At 42.7% G+C, this 12119-nt stretch overlaps 1 protein-coding gene across 9 annotated transcripts in view; it reads right to left on the bottom strand.

Annotated features, from left to right (window-relative positions):
• Positions 1-12119, bottom strand: part of CHST9 (carbohydrate sulfotransferase 9) — a 96232-nt gene that overhangs the window by 12185 nt on the left and 71928 nt on the right. For 8 of the 9 annotated variants that reach the window (XM_030012571.1, XM_030012574.1, XM_030012570.2 and 5 more), the window contains one exon: positions 10287-10324. The exons of the other annotated variant lie outside the window; for it this stretch is intronic. In XM_030012571.1, the coding sequence (XP_029868431.1) occupies positions 10287-10324 (38 nt within the window). The remainder of the gene's footprint in view (positions 1-10286; positions 10325-12119) is intronic. 9 annotated transcript variants of the gene reach the window in all.

The following is a 12119-nucleotide window of genomic DNA, read 5'->3' as shown; positions in this document are numbered from 1 at the left end:
CTTTGAGTTCATTAAATAATGTTAACGTGCCTACTTTTTCATAACTAAAGCACAGAAGCAAGTCAAATAACCTAAACAGTTCCCTCTGTTGACAAATGCAATTCTCAAAATCGTTACTTCCAAGTGCATGGTAATTCACATACACAGTCATTTTATGAAGAAGAAAATAAATTATGCCTCTTGCATGTTCACAACTCAAGCCAGGTAGGCATTTTTGAGCACATTTCATATTTTAAACAACATTTATTTTCCTCTTTAAAGACAAGGGCTGATGCCTGAGGCTAGATGCCAACATCTTTTTATCCAGAGGTATTAGGGACCATGTCTTGGCACTTGCTGATCAACACCCACCCTGCACAGGGGAGACCCAGCTCCCATTGCCCCATCTGCATCAGTAGATATATTTCCTGGGAGGGTGATCTAACTGCTGGACATTAACTCTGGAGGTTAACTAACCCTGCATCCTGGGACTGAAATCCTGGCTCCCCTCTTCCAGGGAGTGCTGCAACCACCAGACATTGGATGAGCTTTTTTCTCTCTCTCTCTCTCCCTCTCTCCAGTTCACTTTTATATATAGGAGGGATATAACACGGGTCTTACAGGCAGCAGAAGTTGTAGGCTTGAATCTTCTTCAGCAGAGGAAAAAAATGAACCTCAACTTCCCTATTTCAGGGAATCACTGACTTAGTTTTCATAGATATCCCAACACCATGTTAAGAAGACCGCCCGGCACACCTGTACCTCATGTGGTCCAATCTGGCAGGTGTGAACTTTCCTGGTGAGAGACCATTTCTGGGTTTCCAACACAGTGAGAGATGAAGTGGCTGGGTTGGATCATCCTGCCAACACTGGGGCACACCTGTACCCACAGAGGAACAAGCCTACAAGGCTCAGCTGCCTCCTCTGGAAAGGGATGAATAAGCAGAGGTTATTGCAGATCTGGACTTGAGTCGAATTTAGGCACTAGGGTTTCCTTCCAAACCTGCCCCCTCAAACTACAATGAAGATATAGCTATTTAAATAGTTGCTTACGTGTTTGTTCTGAGTAGCCAAATACGGAGCTTGGATGTCCATTAAGACACTTGGAATAAAAAAGAGGCAAAAAGCATGTATTATATGGGGAAACAATGTGATTCTAAGCCCAAAAGGTTTTGAGTTGGGTACCAAATCCTTTCCTCAATTACTTTAAAGGAATTACTTCAAAGGAATTACTTCAGCTGCAAACGTCAAGCTACAAACAAGCTGTTTGACAAGATGCTCTTACAAGTGCCAACACACAAGTGGTAGCCTAGTTTTGGAGGAGTTTCAGTCACATTTCCCTATCCCATCTCTCCCTGGCCAGCACTTCCAGTTCCTGCCTGTACCCAACTGGCAGCAGTGGGCAATGCGGTGGTTCACTACCTGCATTCCTGCTCGCAGGCCAGCCCTCTGCCCTCTCCTGAAATGGATACGGAGCTGGGATACCGATGGCTGCCTTTTCCCCAGTGAGGACAAAATTTCCCCTCTGACCAGCCACCACCCTTCACGTCCCCGAGCTCTTCTTCTCTTATAACTGTGTCAAAGTTGGCTAAAATTGTTCCCGGCTTCAAACGTTACTGCAGGAGAGCTGAGAGGGAGATGGCCTGGCAGCATGACTGGACAGGTCTCCCTGCAGCACCCAGGGCATTCACAACTAGTGAAATGTAAAAATGAAGATGATAAACAACTGTACTCCTTCCCCACAAAACCCACCATCCCCTTTGAGAAGAGAGGCCTGTAATGTAATGCTGTGCTTCTGCATACGTGGCAGTATTTCTCACATTAGTGGCTGTGGTAAGATCCACAGGGATTTTTTGCTGGTAAACAGAATCCATTTCTATCTTGTCTGCAGGTAAACACACTTATCTTCCAGCATAAACGAGACATCTTGCTCTTTTAGAAATAGTAAGAAAAGTTTCAGATGAGACTAGGTTCAGCTGAAGAATATTAATGTATATTCAGGCATGAAGAATTCAATTTCCCCCAAATTGCTTTGGAAGAGACAGTAAGATCTCTAGAGGTCTCAAAGCATTTTCTCCTCAATCACAATTAGCATTTAATTCAAATTAGATTACTTTATTGGTAAATAAAAAATAAATGGAAATGTATAATGCACTCTAGGTTGGCAAATATCTCAAATCTGTGTTTGCCTCCACTTATACACTTTTAAACAAATTCATGTGTTCAATTTTACAAAAAAATATTTATACTTGAGAATTAATTGCATTCATAAATTACTGTGGGACAAAATAGGCTGTGAATTTACAAAGGGGATTATCCACTGCACACTCCCTCCTCACACTGACTGAAAGGTAGCATACCCTATTTTCACTGAAGGGGGCTAACTCATATTTATCATAGGTAAAAGAAAATACCCCAGTTTATTCTGTAGCAGTTTTTTTGTATAGCTATCCACTCGGTATGCACTAATCTGCAAGCAGTGCCACAGATGATCAGTGTGCCATCCAAACACTAGCTAGTTCAAGCACCATGCCTCCTCGAAGCAGAGGAATAATGAGCAAGAACGGCACTGTGGTTAAAGGTGGGTGCATTGGCCAGAACCAGAGTGTTTGGTTTTGTAACTTTGAGCAAGTCCCTTGACCTTCACACTTCATTTTTCCCTGTCTGCAAAACAAGGAAAGATAATAATTGCCTACTCCATGTGAATATTGTGATTCCTAATTTCTGATTAACACTGGTAGAAAACGCTTTCCATTTTACAGAGCAAGAAGGGACACGCAGAAATCTGAGAATCAGGATTGCAACCCAACTTCCCAGCCCATACTGCCTTTTGTTGCTCAAACCTCACACCATTTCTTTCAATACTTCTGTTGAACATCCAGTCATCTTAGTCTGTTGCATACTCTAATGCTTGGTTTTTGTCACAAGAAGAATCATTCTTCATAAAATTGAAGACATTTTTATCTTCATACGCTGCACGTGTGTTCCTGTCTATACAGCCTGAGAAATGCTTTCCTACAAAAGGATACTGAAAAGGTTCTCAAATAAAAGTGTCTGCTGTTCTTATTTGAATAATATTTCCTCCTGCATTTTTCTGAAATTCACCATCTCAGTACTATATATTATTTAATCAGTGAAGGACTGTTATGTTATCTGAACTTGAAGGGGGCAGAGGATGGTATCATCAGGAGCAGCCCTTATCAGCCTGGAAGAAAGAAAATGTTATGTGTAGAGCAAACCTGAACAATTTTTCCTGTCTGGTTTTCCTATCTGATCAGATATCACATATTGAATGGAAAATTAATTTTTAAAAAATGCAGCTTCTGCTTACTGGTAAACAAAATGTGCAGAGGGAGCAGGAGGGATCTCATAGTCAACCAGCCAGGGCTCAGAGGTGCCCACCTCAAGCATATGCTTGTAAACACGTAAGTACCTGCAGGACAGCATGATGGGGGAAGCTCTCATACCTTCTCTGGGAAACCAGCATAGCTGGTGTCTCCACAGTGTCTGTAAACTATTGCATGCTGGACAGGGAGCAAAGAGGAGGAATTAGAGGTCTTTGTGCAGTCTCACTGTGATCACAGAGACGCGGTGGGACAGCTCACAGGGCTGGAGAGCTGCCATGGATGGATACAGGCTCTTCAGGAAGGGCAGGCTGGGACAGCAAGGCTGGGAGTCACCCTTTCAGTCAGAGAGCAGTGGGGATACATGGAGCTCTGGCTATGGACAGATGGGAGTCAGTGGAGAGCTTGTAGGTCACGACTAGAGGGCAGACCAACATGGTTAATACTGTGGTGGGTATCTGTGACAGAGCCCCTGACTAGGAAGAAGTAGCAGATGAGGTCTTCTGCAGACAACTGAAAGAAGCCTCACATTCGCAAACTCTGGTCTTCACAGGGGAATTTAACCACCCCAATATCTGCTGGAGGAGCAGCAGAGCAGGACACAAGCAATCCAGGTTTGGGGAGTGCATTGATGACAAATTCCTAATGAAAGTGATCAAAGGCCAACAATGAGAGGTTGGCTGCTGGACTTCACACTTACAAACATGGAAGGACTGGTTGGAGATGTGAAGGTCAGGTTGACGGCAGTTGCCATGAGAAGGTGGAGTTCGGGATCCTGAAAAAAGGGATAAAGGCAAAAAGCAGCATCACAACCCAGGGCTTCAGGAGAGCAGACTTTAGGGTGTTCAGGGACCTGCTTAGAGTAAACTCATGGCATACGGCTCTGGAGAGGAGAGGGGTCCAGGACATCTGGGTGAAGTTCAAGGACTACTTCCTCCAGACTCAAGAATAGTTCATCCCCATGAGGAGGAAATCAAGCAAAGGCAGCAGGGGTCTGCATGTGTGAAAAAGGAGCTTCTGAAAAAAAAACCCCAAAACATAAAAAGGAAGCATACCAGAGGTGGCAGCTGGGACAGGTGACTTGGGGGAATATAGAGACACTGTCTGATCATGCAGGAATGGGGTTAGGAGAGCCAAAACCCACCTGGGAGGGATGTGAAAGGCAACAAAAAAGGCTTCCACAGGTCTATCCACAGCAAAAGGAAGACTAGGGAAAATGTAGGCCCACTACTGAATGGGGTAGGGACCTGGTGATAGACGACATGGAAAAGGCTGAGATGCTTGATGCCTTCGTTGCCTTGGTCTTCAGCAGTCCCATGCCCCTGAGACCTACGGGGAAGTCTGGAGCAAGAAAGACTTCCCCTGGTGGAGGAGGATCAGATTAGGGAATATTTAAAGAAACTGGACATAAACAAGTCCATAGGACCTGATGGGATGCATCCATGAGTGCTGAAGGGAGCTGGAGGATCTCACTGTGAGCCTATTCTTGATTATCTTTGAAAGGTCGTGGTGATGGGGGAAGGTTCCTGAGGACTGGAAGAAAGCGAATGTCACTTCTATCTTCAGGGAGGGCTAGTAGGAGCATCAAGGAAACTACAGGCTGGTCAGCTTCACCTCAGTTCCTGGGAGCATGACAGAGCAGGGGATTATTCCTCCCCAGCTGCATTTCACTTTGCTGAACTTCATGAGGTTCCTGTTTGTCCATTTCTCCTTCTGAATGGTGGCACACCCATCTGGTGTCTCAACTACTCCTCCCAGTTTTGTATCCTCTGACAACTTGCTAAAGGTACAATCTGTCCCATCATCTGGGTATGTAATGAAGAAGTTAAACAGTTATTCTATTCAGCTGTGACCCCTGGGGTACTCCACTGGTGACTGGACTCCAGCTGGACTTCGTGCTGCATAGATTTATGAAGGGGAAATCATGCCTGACCAGTCTGATAGCCCTGTACGATGAGATGACTGGCTCAGTGGGTGAGGGGAGAGTACTGGATGTTGTTTATCTCAAATTCAGTAAGGCTTTTGGCACTGTCTCCCACAAGGTCCTCATGAAGTACAGGCTAAATAAGTGTTCAGTGAGTTGGACTGAAAACTGGCTGAACTGCTTAAGCTTAAATGGTTGTGCACAAAATCCACCTGGAGGCCAATCACTAGTGCCCCAGGGTCAATGGTGGGTCCAAAACTTTCACATCTTCATTGCTGATCTGGATGATGGGGCAGAGGGTACCCTCACCAAGTTTGCAGACAATACAAAACTGGGAGGAGCAGCTGATACAGAGGGTTATGCTGCCATTCAGAGGGACCTCAACAGACTTGAGAAACAGGTAAACTGGAACTTCATGAAATTTGACAAAGGAGAACGTGAAGTCCTGCGCCTGGGGAAGAACAACCCCAGGCACCAGTACAGGCTGGGGGCTGGACAGCTGGAAAGCAGCTTCGTAGGAAAGGACCCTGCAGGTCCTGGAGAACAAGTTGACTGTGAGCCAGCAATGTGCCCTCCTGGCAAAAAAGGCCAAGAGCCTCCTGGGCTACATTAGGCAGAGCATTTCCAGCAGATGAGGAGAGGCGATCCTTCACCTTTGCTCAGCCCTGGTGAGACACACTGGGAGTGCTGTGTCCCATTCTGGGCTTCCCAGTACAGGGGATATGGGCATACTGGAATGAGTCCAGTGTATAAATGGACATGGACATAGACATACTGGAGTGAGTCCAGTGAAGGGCCACAAAGATATTTAAGGGATAGGAGCATATGACATACAAGCAGTGGCTGAAAGAGCTGGGACTGTTCAGCCTGGAGAAGAGAACACTCAGGGGGATCTTATCAATGTATATAAATACCTGATGGGGGGAGGTGGGGGAGTAAAGAAGATGGAGCCAGACTCCTCTCAGTGATGTCCAGTGACAGGATGAGAAGCAGTGGGCACTAACTGAAACACAAGGAATTCCATCTAAATGTAAGAAAATACTTTTCTACTGTATATCAAGCACTGGCACAGGTTACCCAGAGGCTGTGGAGTCTCCGTTCTTGGAGGTACTCAAAATCCAGCTGGACATGATCGTGGGCAACCTGTCTAGCTGACCCTGCTTTGAGTAAGGGGGTTAGACTAGGCGAACTCCAGAGGCGCCTTCCAACCTCAACCATTATGTGATTCTGTGAAGCACATGCAAGTGAAATAATAGTTGTTTGTTTAGTGGGCTAAATGCATTAGCTCTCTTGAAGATTTTCAAACTTTTTTGGGCGGAACAAAGTAAGTAAGACTGAGGAATATGACCCCAACCCGGGATAATAGGAGCAAGGGACATACCTATTAGATAACCTCAAAGTAGCAGCACTTGGAAGCTGGCATACATGGACTGAACTCTTCCTAGCTAGGTCATGTGAGAGGATGAAGGGGACAGAGGAGAGTACTAAAGTAAACTACAGCAGTGCACAAGGAAAACTAAGGAGTTTGGACTGAACTGTGAAGTTTTTGCTCATATTAATATAGGTTTATTACACCATGTGTGTACCTGAAGCATCCTTCAGGTCACAAGTCATTCCCCAACACCATCTTTGCAACAAACTTACACTGTCATTTAATAGAGCTTTGAGTTTTCTTTCACCTCTTTACTTTGGCAGAAGGTGTATACATACTGACAGTACATCAGAGCTGCAGTTATCCCTGGTCCAAGCCTAGCTCTAGCAAGTATATTGCTTCATCACAGTCCTTTCTGTGTTCCTGTTTCCCCAACCCCACGTGCTGAAAGGGAAATGCTCCCTGACAGAGATGTTAAAAGACTAAGAGATGGATATGCCACTGCAAGACAGTCTGCCTTGAGGAAAGAGCCCCTCAGGGACAGAACAGCGGGACAGCTATTGTAGAGCACTCTCACCAGCCTCCTGACCCAACCTGCAGCTTCACTGCAGAAGGGACAGGCACAAGTCTGAGCTCAAACACAGCTGGGAGTTTAACCCAAAAGTCTGACTGTGCAAACATCTTCAGCTTCTAAACGCAAGTACGCATAATCTCATTAGTCCTTCAGAGTGTCTGAGAGGTACTGGGCAAAACCACATGTAGGAGTATACATTAAGACCACAACACAGACAAATCTGAGTGGTAAGGATGAAACATAAAGGATCGCCTTCAGACACATTTTGACTGGCAGTTTGTAATGTGTTTTTTAGCCAAGAATGTTACACAGTTAGAAGCACAAGGTTTGTTCTTGTTTCCTTGCATTTCCCTTAGCAGTAGTTAACATGCTATAGCTAATCAGGCTGTACATTGGTGCCAGGATTTACCCTGAAGTTGCAAAGGTGGTTAAAAACAGGTATTGAAAAGCAGTTGACATTTCTGGATGTCTCTGCTCAAGCAGAGTGGTAGATGGCCACTCCTGTTAAATGAACATGCATACCTATACACATAAATGACAAAAAAGGTGCTCAAAGAAAACCAGCAAATGCCTTGTGATCAAAGGGAACAAGAGCCAGTGAAGATGATAACTGTAGTCAAAGGTTTCTGGAAGCAGATACTACCTTCATGTTTTATCTATGTCATATTTTGCCAAACTTTGCTTATGCTTTAGAAAGAGCTAAGAATCCCACAGAAACAACTGTGGTCTTCATGATGTGAGAGGTCCCAGATACCCACAAATAGTGAGGGTTTTACCTAGCAGGAGATCACTAGGACAGCAGCTTTATCATTTCCCCATCCCCTCTCTGTTTCAGTCACCTCTCAACAAGACATTTCCTGCTATTTGCTCCTTTGCACTCCTGCTCCTGTCAAGTTGTAACATCATTCATCTTCTGCATAGCCACTTCTCCCTCACTTAGATTTCTGGCAGCCAGTTGAACTCAGTGTTGTTGCACTGACGTGAACGGGACTACAGGATCTTCAGCCAGACAAGTATCTTATCCTGCATATAAAATTTCAAGTTCAGTATTGAAAATAAACAGAATCCTTCTATGGGAGATACTCCATTAGGATCAACCCCACTTCAAATCTTTTTATTGAAGTAATATTACTACAAATCAAATATGCAGTGCCTCTGCAATTGTGGCCGAAATTATAGACTTGAAAATGAAATTGATTTCTAATTTGAAACATTCTTCCATTTCTTGGAAGTCCAAAGGAAGTTTGTATGGAATGGGGCATCATCAGCTTCACTAGTATCCATTTGAAAGTGAATGTCTACCATTTGTCCACAAATCAACTTTTTACAGCTTTATTTAGATACACTCTCCACATATCAAGACAATGAAATTCTCCTGCAAAATTAGATGTTCTTAAGTTAACTGCAGAGAGACAGAACAGGTGAGTAATTCGAGGAGGGGAAAGCAGTGGCATGCAGGAAAAGACCAAGACTGGATACAGGAAATACGGCACCTAATCCACCTTTTGCAACTGTGACAAATGTCCTTCTTATCGCAATACACTTTTTGTCAGAAAAGGGCAATGTCATCCACAGAGCTGATTTTGTCACACAGAGAATGTGCAGAATTAGGTCTCCAATCAGCCATTCACAGCCCTGTCAATGCAGCCTCAAGTTGTGTTTTAAAAATACAACTGCCCCCTCTTCTGGTCAATAAGGACTCCCAAAAGTGGTTTTGCGAGACATTTCAGGCTAATTTTAAAATGCAGTTTAGTTGATAAAAGATAATTAGACTTGGTTTAGGATATAAACTATCAGTCAAAGCACAGAACTTCCATTAAGTTTCAAAATATTTCTACACTTACTTAGAAAAAGTGAAGATTTTCTTTTGCTTACGTATAGCCATATTCTTGGCAAAGTATATTCACCCATCAATTTCTCAAGATAACAGGAAGGTTGTAACAACTCTGGATATTATTTGCTGTCACAGGACCAGGCTTCCCATGAGCTTCCAGATGCGCAAGGGCTTACTCGGTCAGGAGCGGTGCCAGCTCAGACCACTGGAAGTGACACATTGACATCCGTGCCATGCTCTGCCATGGCAGGGGAAATGCTGTTAGACCCAAACCAGGCTGCCTTAGGTGGTCAGTCACCTGGCAGGTTAGTCCTCCATCTAGATGATCAATTCACAGATAACAGTGATGTAATGATGCCAATGCCTCAATTTATAGCTTGGAAGGAAGACTACTTAAGGGAGGGTAACTGCTGGAATACAAATATTTTAATGACTGCTTTTTAAGTGACTTTTCAGAATAAATCTCACGATCAAACCAGACACCCATTTATATGTCATCTGGATAACAGCATTCAGTAAGAGGACAAGAAGCCAAGAATGAGAAGCAGCACGATGCTTCTGTACAAGTCAGGTCCTTTCAATCCGGAAGAACATGTAATTTAGGAAAGCAGACTCTGGGTTTCCTCCGCTCTTTCTGGTTAGGGGAAAATTATTTTCAGTACAGTTCCTATCTCCTTTTCCTGATGCTGAAATGCTAAATGGCAATATAGAAAGGTTTTTTTTTCTAAATAATTGCTCCTAACTGATACAGTAATAAAGACAAGACACAAAACGCCTGCACAAGCAATGTCACAGTTTAGTGAAGCCTCAATGAAAATTCATGGCAGAAATGAAAACCTAAACAACATGGAAAGCCACTGCTTACATGTCCTGTGCACGTATTTTGTATTGATGGCTTTCTGTTGTTTCAAAGGAATACTAGCAAACAGGAGAAATACTACTATTTTTTTTAAAAAAACCCATAATTCTATGCTACAAAATTTGATACCAATGAACAAATTACCTCTAGGCTTTGTCCTCAACATCAACACATTGAGAAGCACTAAATTGCTTAAATGGCAAATCTTAGGTTTAAATCAAAATGATGGCTAGTCTTGTGAGTTCAACACATCTGCAGAGCCAGGCAGTTGTCTGATATGTGGTCCTTAGCACATGTATATAATTAATATTAGCCTGTCCCGTGAAGTTCTCCCCTTTAATTGCTACAATTCTTCTACATGAAAAATTCAGTAACAAAAAGTATGAAAGTGTCAAAATACCTGATTAATAATCTGTTGTTGCAATTTTTCTCCAGACTCTGAAAAAGAAAGGAAATAATTAGTTTGTACATATTTTAATGAATATGATCATGTACATACAGAACAAAAACCTGTTAATTCAGAAAAAAGTAATCAAACTTTATAATAAGAAACAGAATTTAACAGGTACAAATGACTAGAAACTTCAAAATGGAAATCCACCTAAAGTAAAAGAAACACAAGCCTCTCTTAATCCAGATGTGATAAAAAGAAGATTGAGATAGGTAGCCAGTCTTGCTAACCTGGAACCCCACAAGAAATTACAATATTCAAAGTGAAGACAACAAATTTCAAATATGTGCTATGGGGCATTTTAATGTTGTGATACGTAGTGCTGGCATGTGTACATGCCTGAGAGACTGGTAGCATCCAGCTCATGATTTGACCATTGGAGGAGAAAAGCAGCTTCTGCCATTACCCTAAAATAAAATTACATGCCTGTGTCAAGACTGAGGTTAGGCACCAGCTGGCTCAAGGGAGAAATTCTATCCTGATAATATCCACAAAGTGGCAAGCTGAATTATGGTCTTGCTTCCTTATTCTGGCTGCCTTCTGCAATGTCCTTCAGTGTGCTCCTGAAGACATGATCAAAGCCTAGACAGAACATTGCTTTTCTACAGCCGTCTGGGATCGCAGCAGCAATGACACCTCAAACCTATTCTTTCCTTTTAGATCAAAAGGGACAGTAATTTTGCCTCATTTACTGTTCCCATGCGCTAGTTGTCAAAAGGGCAGCTGGTATCAATTACCATCCCTTTGCTACTGGAGACCATCCACATGTATTGGGGAAAGTCAGGAATTTCACACTTACCTATCCAGCTAGGCTACATGTACCCAGAGGTTTTTTTTAAGTAATAATGATAGGACACTGTTTGCGACCTGTCAGTATCACTATTAACTCTCAGGGGAGCCTGCCTAGCACGGGTGGCTGCCACCTCCAGCACTGGAAATGATACTCTATTTCAGTATATCAGTATTTTTTCATGCTGATATGTGTGGCACAAGATAGAATTTTTAAAATGAGATGAAATATCTTGAGTGTTAAAATACAGTACAAAGGCTCTATTAACTAAAGGAAAATAATCTTCCCTACTTGTCCCTGAGAATACTCCTCAATGAAAGCATTATAGATAATGCAGATAAAGATAATCACTTTAGGCTATATTATAAGATTGTCTCTTATGGTAATTATTTCCTGCATGCTTGTGTTGTGTTTTTATTTGCTAAATATAAAAATTATGCTTTTTTGGCTATACCCCCCGCCCCAACTATCATTTAGGGGAGACTTCTCAAAATGTATTCCCTTGTTCACTGAGTTCATCTTTGGGAGAATAGAATTTATTCTTGTAACTAGTATTTTAACCAAATAGATTGTTGGTAATAGAAGATTAAAGGAGTATGTGTTTTTAGCATTCTCTAATGATATACAAGTTGCTAGGAAAGCAGAGTGTTTGAAATCTCTGGTTAGATCAACACTATTTTGCTCAAAGCTTTGTGGACTTTGAATACTGATGCTTTCCTGTTTCCCAGTACATTTGTTTTTAGGCTATTTTGATTCACTTTAAAGGAATTTTAATAACTTTATGTTGACAGCATGGACAGCTGGTCTTGAGAATTAGTGAAAATTCACTTGCTGACTGAGGAAGGAAGTGACATCAATGAGTTTCTAAAGTCAGCCCCGGGGGAAAAGTGCGCTCCGCTAGAGTAGCCTTTCATGCCATTGTATTTCCAGTGATGCCTCAAGATGCAAATTGCATTATCAATCAAACTTGTGGTTTCTACCTCAGACAAATA

This window comes from Aquila chrysaetos, chromosome 4 (assembly GCF_900496995.4).
Source record: "Aquila chrysaetos chrysaetos chromosome 4, bAquChr1.4, whole genome shotgun sequence".
NCBI classification, from domain to species: Eukaryota; Metazoa; Chordata; class Aves; order Accipitriformes; family Accipitridae; genus Aquila; species Aquila chrysaetos.
This window is presented reverse-complemented; position numbering and strand designations above follow the sequence as displayed.